The 18,821-nt window shown below is 34.5% G+C and overlaps 1 protein-coding gene across 1 annotated transcript; it reads right to left on the bottom strand.

Annotated features, from left to right (window-relative positions):
- Positions 1-16,977: 16,977 nt before the first annotated feature.
- Positions 16,978-18,731, bottom strand: LOC107776323 (alkane hydroxylase MAH1-like). Its single transcript, XM_016596205.2, has one exon. The coding sequence runs from the start codon at positions 18,656-18,658 to the stop codon at positions 17,141-17,143; it is 1,518 nt and encodes a 505-aa protein (XP_016451691.1). The 5' UTR covers positions 18,659-18,731; the 3' UTR covers positions 16,978-17,140.
- Positions 18,732-18,821: the final 90 nt, after the last annotated feature.

The following is an 18,821-nucleotide window of genomic DNA, read 5'->3' as shown; positions in this document are numbered from 1 at the left end:
CTTTTTACGTTACAAAACTATGAAATTATAGAAAAAAGCAAAAAATGCCGTGGTTTGCACTCATTTAATATTAAAATCTCTAAGCCTTCCTAGTCCTCGAATGTTACTATTCGTTTCCCTTACGCCACGACGTCGTGAGATATCACGTGGCGAGTTAAACTATTTCAATATCTCAAGCAACTTCGGTCCATGGAAATGAAAAAATTTATAGTATGTAGCTCTTTCCCTTTTTAATGGGTCCTTTGCAGTAAGAATCTAAATTAGCTGGATAAATGTTATTAAATACTAATGGTTTAACCAAAAATCAAAGAGTGAAAATTATCTACACCCCCTAACTGTAATGACTCGGATAATCGTTTTAAGCAATTGCGTTCGGTTCAACAGTTTGAGGTCATGAGTAACTTCGCATAGTGTATTGTGACTTGCGTGCATCTTCAGCTCGGGTTTTGAGTGATTCGGAAATGATTTTATGGAATGACTCTCATTTGAGAAGCTCGAAGTTGAAAGAATTGACCAAGTTTTGACTTTTGAGTATTTGACATCAGATTGGAGTTTTGATGGTTCCGTAGGTCCGGATGGTGATTTTCGACTTGAGCGTATTCCCGAATTTGCATTTGGATATTTCTAAAAGGTTTCGGCATCATTTCGCGGAATTTGCAGGCAAGTTGGCAATTTAACGCTATCGGGTTCGGATTTTGGTTTCGGGACTTGGAATAGGCCTGTTTCGTCATACGAAACTTGCCTGCAAAATTCGGTGTCATTTGGAGTTGATTTGATATGGTTCGAACGCTTGGTTGCGATTCTAGAAATTCTTGAAGTTTATTGTGATTTTCATGCGTTTTGGCGTCCGATTCATGATTCTAGAGGTTATTTTGATATTTCAATCGCGCGAGCGAAGTTATATTTTTGGACTGACATGGACGTTTGGTTTAGAGACCCGAGAGCTTGGATGTGTTTCGTACGCGTTTCAGAGTGTTTGGAAGAAGGTCCAAATTTGGTGGTGTTCTGGTCTCGCATTTGCGAGTTAAGAGTCACATTTGCGACGACCATTTTTGCGGACTTGTGGTCGCTTTTGTGAAGAGGCTGGGAACTGGTAGGCTTCACATGCATTTGCGAAGCCAGCCTCGCAATTGTGATGGTGCACTGGGCAGTAGTAGTTTGCTTTTGCCAACATTTGGGCCGCTTTTGCGTATGCCCTATCTTCGCATTTGCGACCTAATTTATCGCATTTGCGATAGCTGAGCACTTCGGGACTTCACTTCATTTTGATATATTTTGAATCCTAGCCTCGATGAGAGGTGATTTTGTAGAGGAATTTTCATACCAAACTATTGGGTAAGTAATTATAATCAACTTTCAATTATATTTTGTGATTATACATTAGATATAACATCAAATTCATGAGAATCTAAGGTGAAAATTTGGGGATTTTGTCAAAGTTTTGAAAAATAAAAATTTGGAATTTGAGAGTTGAATTGGACTCGGATTTAGAAACAAAATACGTATATGGACTCGTGGGGCTATGGGTAGTCAAGACCTACCCTTGGACCCGGGTTTTGACTGGGCGGGCGCGAGGTTGACTTTTGTTTACTTTTTAGAAATTGTATAAAGATCATAACTTTGTTAATTGAAATTATTTTCTCTTGCACTGTTTGATTTATGTAAGTTGTCTTTGGCTAGATTGAGCCAAGCTGAGGTAAATTTGTAAAGGAAAAGCGAATTTGAGTATTGATTTGGCCAAATTGCTATTGTTTGCTACATGTGGGGGTGATGCATACACTACTAAAAATTTAGTTTTAGCGACGGACAAATTCTATAACTAAAAATAGAAATATCCGTCGCTAATCTCATTTAGCAACGGATTAGCGACAGATTATCAAAAAATTCTGCTAGCTACGGGCGATTTAGCGACAGATTAGTGACGACTTTCGTAGCTAATTCCAGTTTTTTTTGTAGTGATATATGAGTTGACAAACGTATATACATGTGCCAGGGTTAATCATGCTCGGGGGTAAATTATACAATTAATCGTGCCTTGTAGAATTACGTGATCTTCTTGTTTCATGTCTTACTTGACTTCTAGATTACTAAGAATATGAAAATAAATGCTAGAAACCAAGATTTAGCTTATTATAACTTGATTAAAATTTTACGGATTTTTGTAAAACTATTGATGTATTTAATTCGGTCATCACTATGCTTAATCACTAATACATCGCTACGGCCGTTATTCTTGAGATATTGGTTCTATACTTGAGTTGAAGATCATTTTGAGACTTGTTGAAATACTTTAGCAATAAGGTTCTCGAGGTTTACTAAATTGTTATTGACTTGAAAGTTGTGATTGATGTTCATATGGAATATTCGTTTAATCACTCTCCTTGATGTTATTCATGCTTCCTACCTTGCTTGTCATTGATATACATATGCTTGGTGAGGAAGAGTGCAAAGCACGAAGGCTGATGCTGTGCCATTAGATATATATTATCATGTGGGAAAGAGTGTAAAGGACGAAGGGTGATTCTGTATTATTTCATTTACATTATCATGTGCGGATAAAAGTAAAAGCACGAAGGGTGATGCTGTGCTATTTTATTTACATTTTTATGTGAGGATGAAATTAAAAGCACAAAGGGTGATGTCGTACCATTTTATTTATATTATCATGTGAGGACGAGAGTAAAAGCACAAAGGGTGATGTCGTACTATTTTATTTACAATATCATGTTTTTATATTATCATGTGTTCATGGAACGAAGGGTATTTTCGTGCAGGCGAGGACGAGGGACATGCATTATGTTGTGATATCTTTTCCTGTTGTATACATTCTTGCCTTTATCTTGAGTTGTTATTGTTGTACCTATGTTTTATCGGTGACATGTTGTTGTTATTCTATCTTTTTCCTCTATCTTAATTGTTGTTGTGTTGTCCATGCATTCTATCTGTTTAACTTGCAAATGTCATGCTTTCCTTCTTTTTGTTACACCTACATCCATGTCATTTCTCATTTGTTTCACTTTCATATAAGCTTTATATCATGTTAAAAATTGTATAAAGATCATAGCTTTGTTAATTGAAATTGTTTTCTCTTGCATCGTTTGGTATATTTAAGTCATCTTTGGCTAGATTGAGCCGAGCGGAGGTAAATTTGTAAAAGAAAAGCTAATTTGAGTATTGATTTTGTCGAATTGAAGTAAGTGTCTTGCCTAACTTTATTGGGAGGATTTTTCCTACAAATTGATATTGTTTGCTACATGCGGGGGTGTTGCATATATGAGATGACGAGCGTATATGCATGTGCCAGAGTTAATCATGCTTGGGGGTAAATTATACGATTAATTGTGCCTTGTAGACTTACGTGACTTTCTTGTTTCATTTCTTACTTGACTTCTAGATTACTATGAATATGAAATTAAATGCTAGAAACTAAGATTTAGCTTATTATAACTTAATTAAAATTTGATGGATTTTTGTGAAACTATTGATGTGTTTAATTCGGTCATCACTATGCTTAATCATTAATGCATCGCTACGACCGTTATTCTTGAGATATTGGTTCTATACTTGAGTTGATCATTTTGAGACTTGTTGAAATACTTGAATAATAAGGTTCTTGAGGTTTACTAAACTGTTAGTGGCTTGAAAGTTGTGATTGATGTTTATGTGAAATATTCGTTTAATCACTCTCCTTGATGTTATTCATGCTTCCTACCTTGCTTGTCATTATTATACATATGCTTGGTGAGGAAGAGTACAAAACACGAAGGATGATGCTGTACCATTGAATATACATTATTGTAGACATATAATTTTTGACCTTCTCTGAAATTTTGCACCAAGGGGTGTAACAATTATAATGTGAGGAAGAGTGTAAATCACGAAGGGTGATGTCTTGCCATTTCATTTACATTATCATGTGAGGATGAAAGTAAAAGTACAAAGGGTGATGTCGTGCCATTTCATTTACATTATCATATGATGATGAAAGTAAGATCTCAAAGAGTGATGACGTGCCATTTTACTTACATTATCATGTGAGGATGAGAGTAAAAGCGCGAAGGGTGATGCCGTGCCATTTCATTTACATTATCATGTGAGGATGAAAGTAAAAGCACAAAGGGTGATGTCGTGCCATTTCATTTACATTATCATGTGACGATGAAAGTAAGATCTCAAAGGGTGATGCCGTGCCATTTTACTTATATTATCATGTGAGGATGAGACTAAAAGTGTGAAGGGTGATGCCGTGCCATTTCATTTACAATATCATGTTTTATATTATCATGTGTTCATGACATGAAGGGTATTTTCATGCAAGCGAGGACGAGGAACATGCATTATGTTGTGATATCATTTCTTTGTGTATACATTCATGCTTTTATCATGAGTTGTTACTATTGCACCTATATTTTCTAGGTGACATGTCGTTGTTATTCTCTCTTTATCCTCTATCTTAATTGTTGTTGTGTTGTCCATACCTTCTATCTGCTTAACTTGCAAATGTCATGCGTTCCTTTTTGTTGTTACACCTACATCCATGTCGTTTCTCAATTTTTGCACTTTCGTATAAGCTTTCTATTATGTTAGTTATTCATATCTTCTACTTATTAGCTCATAAAGATCATGCTTTCCCTCTTGTTGGTTATGTCTACTCCTAGGCCTTCTACCATGCTAGTTAGTGAAATTTGTATTCTTTTTTCCTAATTGTTGTCATTACTTCTATGCCTTCTACCTAGTCTGTTATCGTAGTCCATATATACTGCCTTGTTCGTTATTGCTATCTGTATATTTTTCACTTTGTCATTACTGTTATTGGTATTTCTCTCACCTGTTTGGTACTGTTATACGTATATTTGGTGAGGAAGAGATAAATGCACGAAGAGTATTGCCGTGCCATTTGACTTTGATATCTTGAGTACATTTCTCACACTATGAGAGTTATGGTTTACTACCGTGGTTTTTTGGTTATCACTATAAGGAAAGGATTGGTCATGATATTGAGGAATATTAATCGTGATTTTTTCTAGTAATCATTTACTGCTTCACACATTCGTTTCTTGTACTCTTTTCAGTTATGTTGTAGTATTGTTCCATTTCTAGTCTACTCCACATGTTATATCAGTGAGTATCTTTTAACTAAAATACCTCGTCACTACTTCACGGAGGTTAGTCAAGATACTTACTGAGTACACGAGGTCGGTTGTACTCATACTACACTTCTGCACCTTCCGTGCAGATCTTGGAGTGAAGCTGTGGTGGATGACGGGAGTTGACTCTGGAGACATTCGTGCCTTATGGGTGTGGCTACCATTTGTCCCTGGGTAGTTTTAGAGTCTAATCCTGTTACGTATTCCAAACATAAGTTGTATTAATTTCATATCAGTTTTTGTAATAATCCAGTCTTAGTAGCTCATGACTTGTACTACTAGTCCCGGGATATTGTATGGAATCTAGATATATCATTTGTTGGTCACCTTTATTATACTAGAGTTGTGTTAATTATTAATTGGCTGACTTAACGGGTTGGGTTATGTGCCATCACGACTAGTGAATTTTGGGTTGTGACACTAACTTTGCTTTAAAAATCAAACTCCTCCCATTAACTTTGAACAATAGTCATTTTTCCTCCTTTATCCTGTACAATCCCTTTTTACCCATGAATTTTCAATTCCCTCCCCTATATAATACTTTTTTATTCTATGATATTTTTATGGTTTTATCTTTAATTAAAATTATGTTATACCTTATTATAAATAAATTTTAAAATATAAATCTAGAAATTAGTTCATTAATGGTAATCAAAATCCAAAAATCTATATCTACAATAGAGAATAAGAGAGATAGATAACGGGCAAAAGAGGTAAGAGTATTCAATTGAATCCCCTCGCCAGAAAATTAGACTGCGCAAAGTTAGGGGATGTAAATGATTTTCGCCGAAAATCAAATCAAACAAACATAAAATCAAAATTTTAAATTCTTTGGAAGTTTTTTTCCTTCAATTTTTATGAGTTTCCCAAGGTAGGTTGTGCTTTTGTCATGGTATATTGATGAATAATAGGGATATATTCGGTCGGTTCTAAGTTAATACAATTTGCTGTTTTGAATTTTTATTTGTAAATAGCCAAACAGTTTGACTAACTGAAATTGGTCTGATTTGTTAAATATTATCTCTCTTGATTCACACTATTGAGTAAAGTTTTTAGGAAAAGCAAATGTCAAGAAAAAAAAAAGCCTATCAAACAGATAACTTGGTGATAAAAAGCATAGCTCAATTTGGACAAATCTGTTAGATAGCTTATCTTTATAAGTTTAATCTCTTTGTCCATATGTTTTATTGCAAAATAACAACAACGATGATGCCTCCATTCCAAACAAATTGGAGTCAAATATATGAATTCTAACGGAACAGGGGGATACAACCTCATTGTTTCGCACAATGCAGCATGTAAATAAATCGCTTTTTCTAACTCTTCTGCCGTAAAAAGCTTCCATTTTTCAACTTCTTCGACAGGGATGATTGCCCTAAGTTCTTCCCTTATATTCTTTTCAACCTCAGGATGTGTGAAAACCAGCCAAATAAACCAACTAAGGCAGGAGTTAACTCCATCACGTCCTGCAAACAAGAAGTTAAATATTGTATATCCCTCAAAAATTTATTATCACACTTCAACCCTGTTATCCTTTCTCCATCATTAACTATGCATAATGTTAATAAGTCAAAACCATCTTCTTGTTGCTTAGATTTTTCTCCTTTTCTCAACTCTTCACGTTTCTTTAATATAAATTTTTCTATACTTTGGTCAACAACTTTCACAGCTTTGCTTAGTTTCTTTTCTGGCCCAACTCCAAGCCATTTTTGCAACTTCCAAATACTCTCCTGCAATAAATGGCGTATGAATATCCACACTTGTGATATCTCTGATTAATGATCAGTTCTTTGGCATATTTGCTTTGATTCCTCCATAAATCAAAGTCAGAATTAAAAATTCCGTCACCAAAAGCATCAAAAATCTTCTTGAATTCTGGCCCTTTTGGAAAATTTGAAGAATTTGTACTCATTATATATTGCACATTTGCAGGATCCACTGTTCCAAGCATGTCCATATTAGTAAACCAAGGGCCTTTCAACAAGAAAGTACCTCCAGTTCTTGAAAGAACCTCTGTAATCTTTTCATGGATTCTGTGTATATGGAAAAGAAGGGTTGGAAACATTCCGAGAAATGGATAATTTCTTGGTAGGTCCATTTTTGTTATCTCCTATAGCCCAGAATACAAGAAAGAAAAAGATTGCTATAAAAACTTCAAGGTACCCTACTGAGGTTAATAGAGAACTGAAAGCCATTTCTTTCATAATGTGTATTCTTGTTGGAGCTTTTTACTTGATGCTTTTTATATAGACAACCCTCTTATTCTGGGGGGGGGGGGAAGGGAAATCAGAAGTAACTTGATTTATAACCGAAAAATAGCTACAGATAGAAATTTAGCCATTTTTTGATTTAAAGATAAAATCTGAACAAAAATACTCTTATAATTCGAAAAACTTTGAGCATAATACGTTGGAGTTCGAATATTTTACATATGACATTTTAGCATAATGTGCTGGAGTTCCAACATAATCCATAACCCAACATATTATGCTGCAACTTTCCGTGTTTAAGCTAGGGTATTTTTTGTCCAGATTTTATCTCTGCATAAAATAATGACTATTTCTCAATGACTTTGCAAATGCTGATTATTTTTTTATTACCGGTCGGTAAACTGACCAGCTCATGCTATTTTCTCGGTATAATATAAGGTTTCAAGATAGGAATATGTGCATAATCACGGGGGTTCGGATCAATAGCAAGAATCATTATATTATTTTTCTTGCTTATATTTGCTGAAAATAGAATAGTCACTCAAAAGACAGTTCTACTGCATTATATAAAGATGACCTAATACTGTAAAATTTTTAGACTGTCAATGGATATTAGGACAAAAAATACTAATCTCACTTTTGTAAAAAGGTTACCTGTAAATTTCTTTTGGGTGACAAGATTGTGTATATAAGTTAAACTTATGTATCAGTTGTAGCCAAGATCTTCTACGCTACAAAACTATGAAATTTGTGAAAAGTATTCTTTTGGCAACAAATATCTGTGGTTAAGAACCATCTCAGTGCCAAAAATTCTTTAAAAAAAAGTTTCCAGCTTGCGATTAACTGGACTATCTTTGGAATCCAACAAAGTTGAAAATATAAAATTTTCCAAATCTTCAAAATTTATTAGTAGTTCGTTTTTTAAGCTAGTTTCTTTACTGGAAGACAACCAAAAACGTTTAGAAAAAGCAACAATGTCAGTGTTTTGCACTTTGCCCTCAGTTTACTCATGTCTTCTGATTGACTGGTTCTGGTTTAGGAAAACATAAAATTTACTATAAGATAACTTTTGAGCATAAATTTGATTGAAACTTGATTTTTTTTTTTTTTTTAAGTTGTTTTAAAAATTAAATTTTGAAAGTTAAAATTGTTTGAAGATGCATTTTATTTGAAAAAAAACTTAAATTTTTGTGAGTGGAAAAAAATTTCTTCCACCCAAAAATTACCCTAAAGCAAGATTTTGAGAATTTGAAAAAGTCCGTCAAATGTTTTTCAAAAACTGATCATTTTCTACTAACAAACAAAGTTTTCAAAACAATTGAAAAAAGGTTGCCAAAATCTATGGCTAAAAGGGAGCTTGCCTTCCTTGTCCTCGACACATACATTAATGTTACTCCCTCCGTTTCAAATTAGACGAGGTATTTTTCTTTTTAGTTTGTTTCAAAATAAATGACACATTTCTAAATTTGGAAATAATTCAACTTTAAACTCTTCACTTTACCAAATTTATCCTTAATGAGAAGCTTTTATAATCACACAAATCTTATGGCCCCACAAAGCTTACCCCTTAAACTTTTAAAACCATAAGTTTCAAAAGTTTTTTTTTAAAATTCCGTGCCAAGTCAAACTATCTCGAGAGAGTATTTTATTTGTGTCCCTTATGCAACGACGTCGTGAGCGATACATACATTAATGTTACTTTATTTGTGTCCCTTATGCAACGACGTCGTGAGCTACACGTGGATACCTCAAGCAACTTTGATTATAAGTTATCCACTAACAAGGAAATACCGTTGGAGGAATGAGATTACTTCACTCCTAATTAGGGATTTCGGGTTCGATTTTTAAATTTGAAAAAATTCCTAGCAAGGAGCGTTCTCTTTAACGAGTCCGTGAATCCAAGTAATTCGGACCAATGGGTTCTGATACCGAATACTTTCAAGAAAAAAGATTATAAGTTGTCCTGTAATTATACCCCAGCTTAAAATATTTGACCAATTCTCTTACTATATATGATTGGCGTTTTAGACAATTTTATTTTCACGTACCATTCCTGTTCCTTTTCATTTCATTTTCATCTCACCTGGCCAGTTAAGCTGAACTACTTCGATAGCTAAAGCAACTTGATTAGAGGTTTCCCTAATTGTACCCCAGCAAAACACCTTACAATTTCTCAACAAAACACCTTACAATTAGCTTATTAGACAATTTGATTTTCTCTTACTCGCAGGTGCCTTTTCATCTCTTCTATATATTTTTCATTCACGCGCAGTATGGTAAAGGGCGGTCTGGTGCACAAGGCATCCCAGATAGGTTGCGCCTCAAGGGTGTTAGATCTACGTTTATTTTAATGATGCAAAATAACACATCTTTTATGTGCAAAAACACTCCTGAAGCAATGGAAAGGAAGTATCAAATATTAGAGACGAAAAAGGAAGGAGTAGCGAAAATTCGAAAGGAAAATCAATCAAGGATTTGGTAGCAGATTAATGGAGGATACTATAAGAAGGACCTAAATTAAAGGAAGTCAAGATTGCAAAACTATGCACCGAAGATTCCTCCATTAAAGTAAGACAATTAAAAGTCGGAATCAATGGATCTGATTTGATTTATCAAATAACGGAAAGATTTGCTTAGCAAAGGAAAAGTCCAATCAAGACCACAAGTCAAGGCAAATCAACAAAAGTAACATCTTATTCTTGGAAAGAATCACTCTACGATTTCTTTCTAGGATCAACTCTCTTGGGTTTGCAATTTCTCAAGACTCACGTCAATCAAGAGACAAGAAGACCTCATGGAGTACATATATATTTCGGTACCAATCTTGAAGATACATACTTTGTTCATACCAACTTCGTACTCTTTGTTCTACTCTAAACAAGCATTGTAATCTTAACAATATTTACTGTGTAATCAGTAGAGAGAAGAAAGAGAGAAAAACATTGGTGAGGTATTGTATCGAAAATATCACGAACGTACTTAGATTAAAAAGTGAGTTGGTGTTCGGAGATAACATCAACACAATTGTACGAAATTATATCAAGGAGCTTTGAAGAGAGGATACCCTTGCAATCCGAGGGGACTGGAGTAGAATTCACATTGAATCCAAACCAGTATAAAAATTAGGGTGTCTTTAATTCCTGCACTTTACTTCTGCTTTCAGTTATATTCTGTCTTGACTTTCAGTCGACTAATTGGTACACTGTCAACTACTTAGGATACAAAAAAAAAAATCGACAATTCATCCTCCCTCCCCCTCTTGAACTTTTAAAGGGGTATGATGTAGACAACGTACCCTAATATAAATATTAGTGGATGCTTTCACGACTCGAACCCCTGACCTAGGTCACACGGAGACAACTTTACGATTGCTTTAAGGCTTCATTCATTAAGGGTATACATGATTCACTTTGAGTCATGTGACAACATTATTTAAACATGAAATACAACTAGCGTTAAAGGATATTCAAGCAGATCGACAAAAAAACTTTAATATACAGATAAGGTAAAAAAACAAAAGATGAGCAGAAGGAGAAACATTTAAGTACAATGCTCACCTCTTCGTGACCCTAATTTTAAAGTCATGTTTCATGTAGAGGATGATTGAGAAATTGGTGTAAATAACATGACCTTTCACTATTTCAATTTGGTAATTATGGATGATAGTGGCGGCTACAATTTTCATTTATGTAAAATCCACTTCTTTGTTGGGAAAATAAATATATCCCGTCCAGGAATAATATCCACGACAAATAATAATAACACAAGAGAGTAACAATAACACTAAATTTTTTAACGGGGTAAAATACAATATCCGAGCGGAGCAATATTACCACTATAATATTACAACTTAGTAGTGTCAAGAAACTACTACAACTTCGAAAGAAATAACACTCTTTATTTTAAAACACCTCACTACAATAATACTGCCACTCACTATTTATCTCACAGACAACAATCTGTAGATTACTCTCAATGCTTTATTTTCTACTTAGCTTCTCTTTATTTTTGGTGTTTTAAATGAGGCAACATCCTCCCTTATTTATAGTTGAACGAATGCTCACCAAAAACCTATTTTGTTGCCTACTTGCCAATATTGGTTACAACCGTCCAAGTTTACAGCAACCTACTCTTCTTTATTTCAATCAATCAAATCTCTTTCTTTTCTAACAGCCTACTCTTCTTTATTTCAACCAATCACATCTCTTTCTTTTCTTTTTCCTTTTTCCTAATTGTTTATTTTATTTAAGAACGGGTCCCACAAATCTCTCCCTTAATTTTAAATTTTCTTGGTCATTCCAAGTCTTGATCTCAACCTCTGAAAATCTTCGAACTTGAGAGGCTTTGTGAAGATATCTGCAGCCTGATCATGATACTTTACATATTTGAGCTTGACTTCCTTCTTGGCAATGCATTCTCTGATGAAGTGATACCTTGTATCTATATGCTTGCTTCGATCATGATACACCGGATTCTTTGTGAGTGCTTGTGCAGATTTGTTATTAACACAAATCTATGTAGCTTCAATTTGTGGCAAATCGAGCTCCTTCAATAATCTTCTTAGCCAAATAGCATGACAGGTACATGATGTTGCTGCTATATATTCGGCTTCACAAGTCGAGAGAGTAACAATTGATTATTTCTTTAAAGTCCAAGAAATAACAGAGTCACCAAAGAAAAATACAAAGCCAGTTGTGCTTTTTCTATCATCAATATCTCCCACATAATCACTATCACAAAATCCCATAAGGTTGAAATCACTAGAAGAAGAATAAAATAGCTCAAAGTCAATCGTACCTTTTAGGTAATGAAGAATTCTTCTAGTGACTTTCAAATGAGTGGAAGTAGGAGCTTCCATGAAGTGGCTTACTACTCCAACTGCAAAGAGTATATATGGCCTGGTACAAGTCAAGTACCTCAAACTTCCCACAATACTTTTGAAAAATGTAGGATTCACTTTTTCTCCTTCATCAAACTTGGACAATTTTGTCCTACTCTCCATCGGTATGTTCATGGGGTTGCAATCGAGCATGTTGAACTTCTTCAATATCTCTTTTGTATAGCTTTCTTGAGAGATAAAAATTCCTTCCTCTATCTGCTTCACTTCTAGGCCCAAGTAGTATGACATGAGCCCTACGTCTGTCATCTCGAACTCACGAGACATATCTTTCTTAAAAGCTTCAAACAAACTTGGGTTATTACACGTGAAAATGAGATCATCAACATAAAGACAAACAAGTAAGATATCTCCATTAGTATGAACTTTAAGGTAAAGAGCATATTCATGGAGACAACGAGTAAACCCATTGTCTTGAAAATACTTGTCGATACAACTATTCCATGCTCGTGGGGCTTGCTTTAATCCATATAAAGCTTTCTTCAACTACAACATTTTATCTTCATGGTTTTTGACCACAAAGCCTAATGATTGTTCAATATAGACTTCTTCTTCAAGATAGCCATTCAAAAAGGCTGACTTGACGTCTAGTTGATGGATCTTCCACTTCATTTGCGCTGCCAAAGAGATTAGCAAATGAATCGTTTCTATGCAGGCAACAGGTGCATAAACTTCTTCATAATCAATGCTTTGCCTTTGCTTGTAGCCGTTAGCCACAAGTCGTGCCTAGTATCTCTTCACATCTCCATCAATATTCTTTTTTGTCTTGTATACCCATTTTACTCCAATTGCACGATGACCCTTGGGAAGAGTTGTTAACTCCCAAGTGTTGTTCTTCTCTATTGACTCGATCTCCTCCTCCACGGCTTGTCTCCACCTTTTGTCTGTAACAATTTCATCAAAGTTCATTGGTTCACTATCAGTAAAGAGACAATATAAAAAATCAAAATTAGTAACTTCTTCTGTGCCATCATAGAGCTCTTGAATGCTCCTTGTCCTTTGCGGTTGCTCGTTTGAACTTTGATGAGAAGAAGGAGATGCAACATTGGTTGGAGAAGGAGGTGGAGTTGTATCCTGCACAAGTTCCACGGTATCTGGTTCTTCTTCATCTCCAAAGTATGGAAGAAAATCATATGAAGTTTCTTCCTGAGCTTCCCAATTTCATGCCAATTCTTCATCAAATTCAACATCATAACACACCACCATCTTGCCGCTACTTGGGTTGTATAGCTTGTAGCCTTTTGAACTCGTATCATAGCCTACAAACACATGCTTGATACTTCGATCATCAAGCTTTGCTCTCCTTTGATGTGGCACATGAGCATAGGCTATGCTCCCAAATATTCTCAAGTGCTTGGCACTTGGCTTTCTTCCACTTCATGCTTCTTGAGGGGTTTGATCTCTAACATTCCTTGCTAGAGACCTATTGTTCAAATAAACTGCACAAGAAACAGCTTCTGCCCAAAATTCCTTGGGCATATTTTTAGCTTTTAACATACATCTAGCCATATTAAGAATCGTTCGATTCTTTCTCTCTACAACTCCATTTTTGGGGTGAATAAGGTACCGTTAGAGGGCGATGAATTCCATGAGATTGACAAAAGTTATTAAATTCTTTTAAAGTGAATTCGCCTCCTCTATCGGACCTTAAAGCTTTTATTTCATAGCCACTTTCTTTTTCTACAAGTACTTTAATATTTTTAAAAGCAACAAAAGCTTTAAATTTTTGGTTCAAGAAATAAACCCAAGTCTTTCTACTAAAGTCATCAATGAAGAATAGAAAGTATTTACTTTTACCAGCGAAAGGTGGATTGATTGGCCCATACACATCAGTGCGAACAAGCTGGAGCAGTTTGGTTGATCTTGACAAGGACTCTTTTGTAAAACTCCTCCTTGCATGTTTTCCAAGAAGACAAGCTTCACACAATTGATTGGGATGGTTGATTGATGGTATCCCATGCACCATGATCTTTTCTCCCATTAATTTGAGCGCTTCAAAATTCAAGTGCCCAAATTGCATGTTCCAACACCATGATTCATTTTGCACATTGGCCTTCAAACACTTTGCATCAATTGTTTTAAGATTCAGAGAAAATAATCTATTCTTTGCCATATGCAATTTAGCAATTAGAATTCCACCTGAATCTCTAAGCCAAAGATGCATATTTTTCATGTAGATGTCATATTTCTTTTCAAGAAGTTGGCCCAAACTCAAAATATTACTTTTTAATTTTGGCACATAATAAACATCTTGAATTAGCTTGTAACTATCATCTTTACAGGAGATCGGAATCGTACATATCCCTTCGATTTGAATCTTTGAGGCATCTCCAAAGGACATATTACCTCTCACCGTATTATTGATCTCCACAAATTTCTCTTTGCATCCACACATATGATTACTTGTTCCATTGTCCAAATACCACGAGCTGCAATCATCCATGTCTTCTTTCTTGAGCGCCATCAACAACGTTGACTCATATTCTTCTTTCTTATCGTCAACAAGGTTAGCTTTTTCTTCAATATTGCTACGACATTCCCAAGAGTATTATTTGCCATGGCTCTGATACCACGTTGTTGGAAAAATAAATATATCCCGTCCAGGAATAATATCCACGGTAAATAATAATAACACAAGAGAGTAACAATAACACCAAATCTTTTAACGGGGTAAAATACAATACCCGAGCGGAGCAATATTACCACTATAATATTACAACTTAGTAGTGTCAAGAGACTACTACAACTTCGAAAGAAATAACACTCTTTATTTTAAAATACCTCACTACAATAATACTGCCACTCACTATTTATCTCACAGACAACAATCTGTGGATTACTCTCTCTGCTTTACTTTCTACTTAGCTTCTCTTTGTTTTTGGTGTTTTAAATGAGGCAACATCCTCCTCTATTTATAGTTGAACGAATGCTCACCAAAAATCTATTCTGTTGCCCGCTTGCCAATTTGCAAAATTACAAATTGGTTACAGCCGTCCAAGTTTACAGCAACCTACTCTTCTTTATTTCAATCAATCAAATCTCTTTCTTTTCTAGCAGCTCACTTTTCTCTTCTTTATTTCAACCAATCACATCTCTTTCTTTTTTTTTTCTTCTAATTATTTATTTTATTTAGGGACTGATCCCACATTCTTTTCCTAAGCAAGTCCTTGGTCTTGTATTGAAAGAAAATAGCTTGTAAGAATAAGATGGCTCATGTTCCATCGTTCCAATCCATCTCTCTGGCTTGAATTCTCGGGCATCCTTTTCCTAAATGTTTCCATCTTTCCCATTGCATATAAAGGAATAAACCACTATTTTGATGATAATCAGTCTATACTATTATAATAATTTTCGTTGGCACTTTTAGTCTAATTCTTTCCTAGTATAATAATCTAGTTCTTTGCCTTTATATTTGAGTTATAGTTTTCTTTTGCTACGTACAAGAATCTATTTTATGTTTAAAATAATCTATTTTTAATTGAGTCATTAAATTAATAATCACTATTTGATTCAATTATCATTAATATATTTTGGTAAATAATAGATTTCTCCAAGAAAAATTGGTTTAATAGTTTACACGTAGAAAATGTAGTCGCCAAAATATATGTTTGGTATTGTATGTCACATATTTAAGAAAAAATCGATAAAAATCCGAAAAATCGACAAAAACGAATCGGAGAACCGACTTAACTGATTTGGTTTGGTTCTAATATTTAAAAAATCGACTTACTTGGTTTGATTTCTTTTTAGGGAAAAACCGATCTAAAACGAACCATTAACAATACTCTTAAATTTACGACTAGCTATTCTGCTTTTTCACTTCTGTTCTAAACCAAAATATTAGCTATTGTGTGATGCTATCTTTCAAGTTGGAGAGGTCTCTCGAGGATTATAAATTTCTCATAACAATGTTATAAAGGTATACTCCATTAATTCTTATGGTTAGTCTATAATAGTAGTATTTAATTAGCTTAATAATTCAGTTTAATTCACGGAAGAACGAATAATAATTCAACTTAGGGTATGTACAGAACAAATGTTTTTCTTATTCATGGAACCAAAACAGAGGAAGACTAGGACTACGGCAATGATAAACAATACTAGTTTAATATTAAAAATTGAGACCTTTAACTAAGATATTTCAAGGTGGATTGATTTTGTGGCTCTATACAAATTTGGTTTTAGTTTTATGACTCTATCTTTTTTTTTTTTTTACATACGAGAGATTTATTTTTACACGTAAAAGATCTGTCTTTTACATATAAGAGATCTAAAAAGGTCATTTTCTTAAATTATCAATTATAAAGGGACATGATGTACAAATAACACGATATTTCATGGAGAATTGGTTTTTTAGTTCTTTACAAAGTTGTTTTTAGTTTATATATTTTTTTTACAGAAGATCTATGTTTTTACACATAAGAGATCTCAAAATAAGACACAAGAAATCTAAAAAAAGGTTATTTTCTTCTATTAAAATTTAAGTGGCCACGAGAGATCATTTCCTCATAAATATCATGTTGAAGAACCATAATATAACATATTGATATATCCTGTCATAAGTTTCGTTTAGTCTTCTTACTCTAAACTAGGTGAAAGATTTACTATCATATTTATATCATTGTTGATGGAAAAGAAAGCATTTAACTCTTAAGTTCCTTCAAAAACAAAATATTAAACTTTCTTCTACATATCTACATCTAGATCAAATGAGGTATATATATTGGCAGCTTACATATATAATTAATACCAAACCAACATAGAACAATTAAATCCATCAAAAAAATATTACATGCCTAAATGTAATAAACAAAAAGATATTAGCAGGCAAACAAACAAAACATTACATATATTTGATGCACAACATATATTGCATGTCCTTAATATTAAGGCCACCTCCTACTAATCCTAACCTTAAAACCATGTCTCATGTAGAGAATTATAGAAGCATTGGGTTCAATAGGGTGTCCTTTTACAAGTTCAACTTGGTAATTGTGGATAATAGCAGCAGCTACAGCCTTCATTTGAGTGAAAGCCACTTCTTTTCCAAGACAAGTTCTTGGTCCAGCATTAAAAGCCAAGAACTTGTACGACGGCTCGTGCTTAATCGTTCCTCTGTCTGAAATCCATCTCTCTGGCTTAAATTCCAAGCAATCTTTCCCCCATATCGATTCCATTCTTCCCATTGCGTACAACGAAAACATTATCTTTAACTTTGGATGAACTTTGTGACCACTTGGGAGAATGTCTTTCTCAAGTGGCTCTTTGTGTTGGAATGGAACTGGTGGATATAGCCTTAACGAATCACACAACGCGCCATGTAAGTAAACAAGCTTGTTCAATTCTTGAACATTAAAAAGCCTCCATTTTCCAACTTCTTGTTTTGGAATAATAAAGTTGATTTCATCCCTAATCTTCTTCTCCACTTGTGGATTTGTTGACACAAGCCAAATAAACCATGTGAGAGCAGAGCTAGTCGTGTCGCGCCCTGCTATCATAAGATTCAATATGGTGTCCCTTAAGTAGTTATCATCACATTTCACCCCCAAATTCTCTTCTTCCTTGAGGTAAAATGTTAAAAGATCAAATCCCTCTTCACTTTCTTTCAACTTGTCCCCTTCCTTCAACTCGTCGCGCTTCTTGGATATGTATTTACTTATAGTATAGTCCAATGTTTCACGAGCTCTAATCAACTTCTTTTCCTCTCCAATTCTAAGCCATCTTTGCAACTTCCAAATAATCTCGGGCAATGCATGGCGAAAAAGAATGGCTTCCTCAGCATCATCCATAGCTTTCGAGAAAGGAACATCTGGAAAATCTATAGATACACATCCAGGATCATATCCAGTGACTAAAATACAAGTTGTATCAAAAGTGAACCTTTGGAACAAATCTTGCAAATCCACTATAGAACCCTTGTCACATATATAATCAAGCACAGGAATTAGCCCTTTCTCTACCTTGTCGCGACTAGTCTTGACTAAAAACTTGTAAAACTGCTGGTGAGTTATTAGAGCACGAGTCGTCTTTCTCTGAATCTTCCACATATCCAAGTCCGCGTTGAAAATCCCATTTCCTAAAACATCAAACATCTCTTTAAATTTTGGCCCTTTTGGAAAATTCATGAAATTTGCACTCATTATGTAATGCACATTGGCTGGATCAACTGTTGACAACATGTCCATATTTGCAAACCAAGGGCCTTTAAATAAAAATGTTCCCCCTGAGGCTCTCATTGTCATAGTACACCTTTCATGTATTTGTTGTATGTGATACAGAGCCCCTGGAAGCATACCGAAAATCGGCCAATTTATCGGATATTTTGAATCCCTGAAGAAATAAAACAAGAAAAAACATAACATTGTTAGGAAAATTTCAATGTATCCTAATTCTATTAGTGCCATTTTATGGCTAGCTTGAAATATTGCAAAGTGGAATGGCACTATATGTATGTGTGTGTACTTGCAAAAATAATAAACTTCAGACTTGCTTTTATAATAGTACATTGTCTTAGTAGTTAGTTGCCTCAATTTTCAGTATTTGGAATTTTCTTCTTTTTCTTCACTA

Source organism: Nicotiana tabacum, chromosome 23 (genome assembly GCF_000715075.1).
Source record: "Nicotiana tabacum cultivar K326 chromosome 23, ASM71507v2, whole genome shotgun sequence".
Lineage (NCBI taxonomy): Eukaryota > Viridiplantae > Streptophyta > Magnoliopsida > Solanales > Solanaceae > Nicotiana > Nicotiana tabacum.
Note: the sequence above shows the minus strand (reverse complement) of the source record. Positions and strands in the feature narration are given on the sequence as shown.

Coding starts and splice junctions, on each gene's coding strand:
- LOC107776323 (XM_016596205.2), bottom strand. CDS start 18,658: ATGGCACTAATAGAATTAGGATACATTGAAATTTTCCTAACAATGTTA.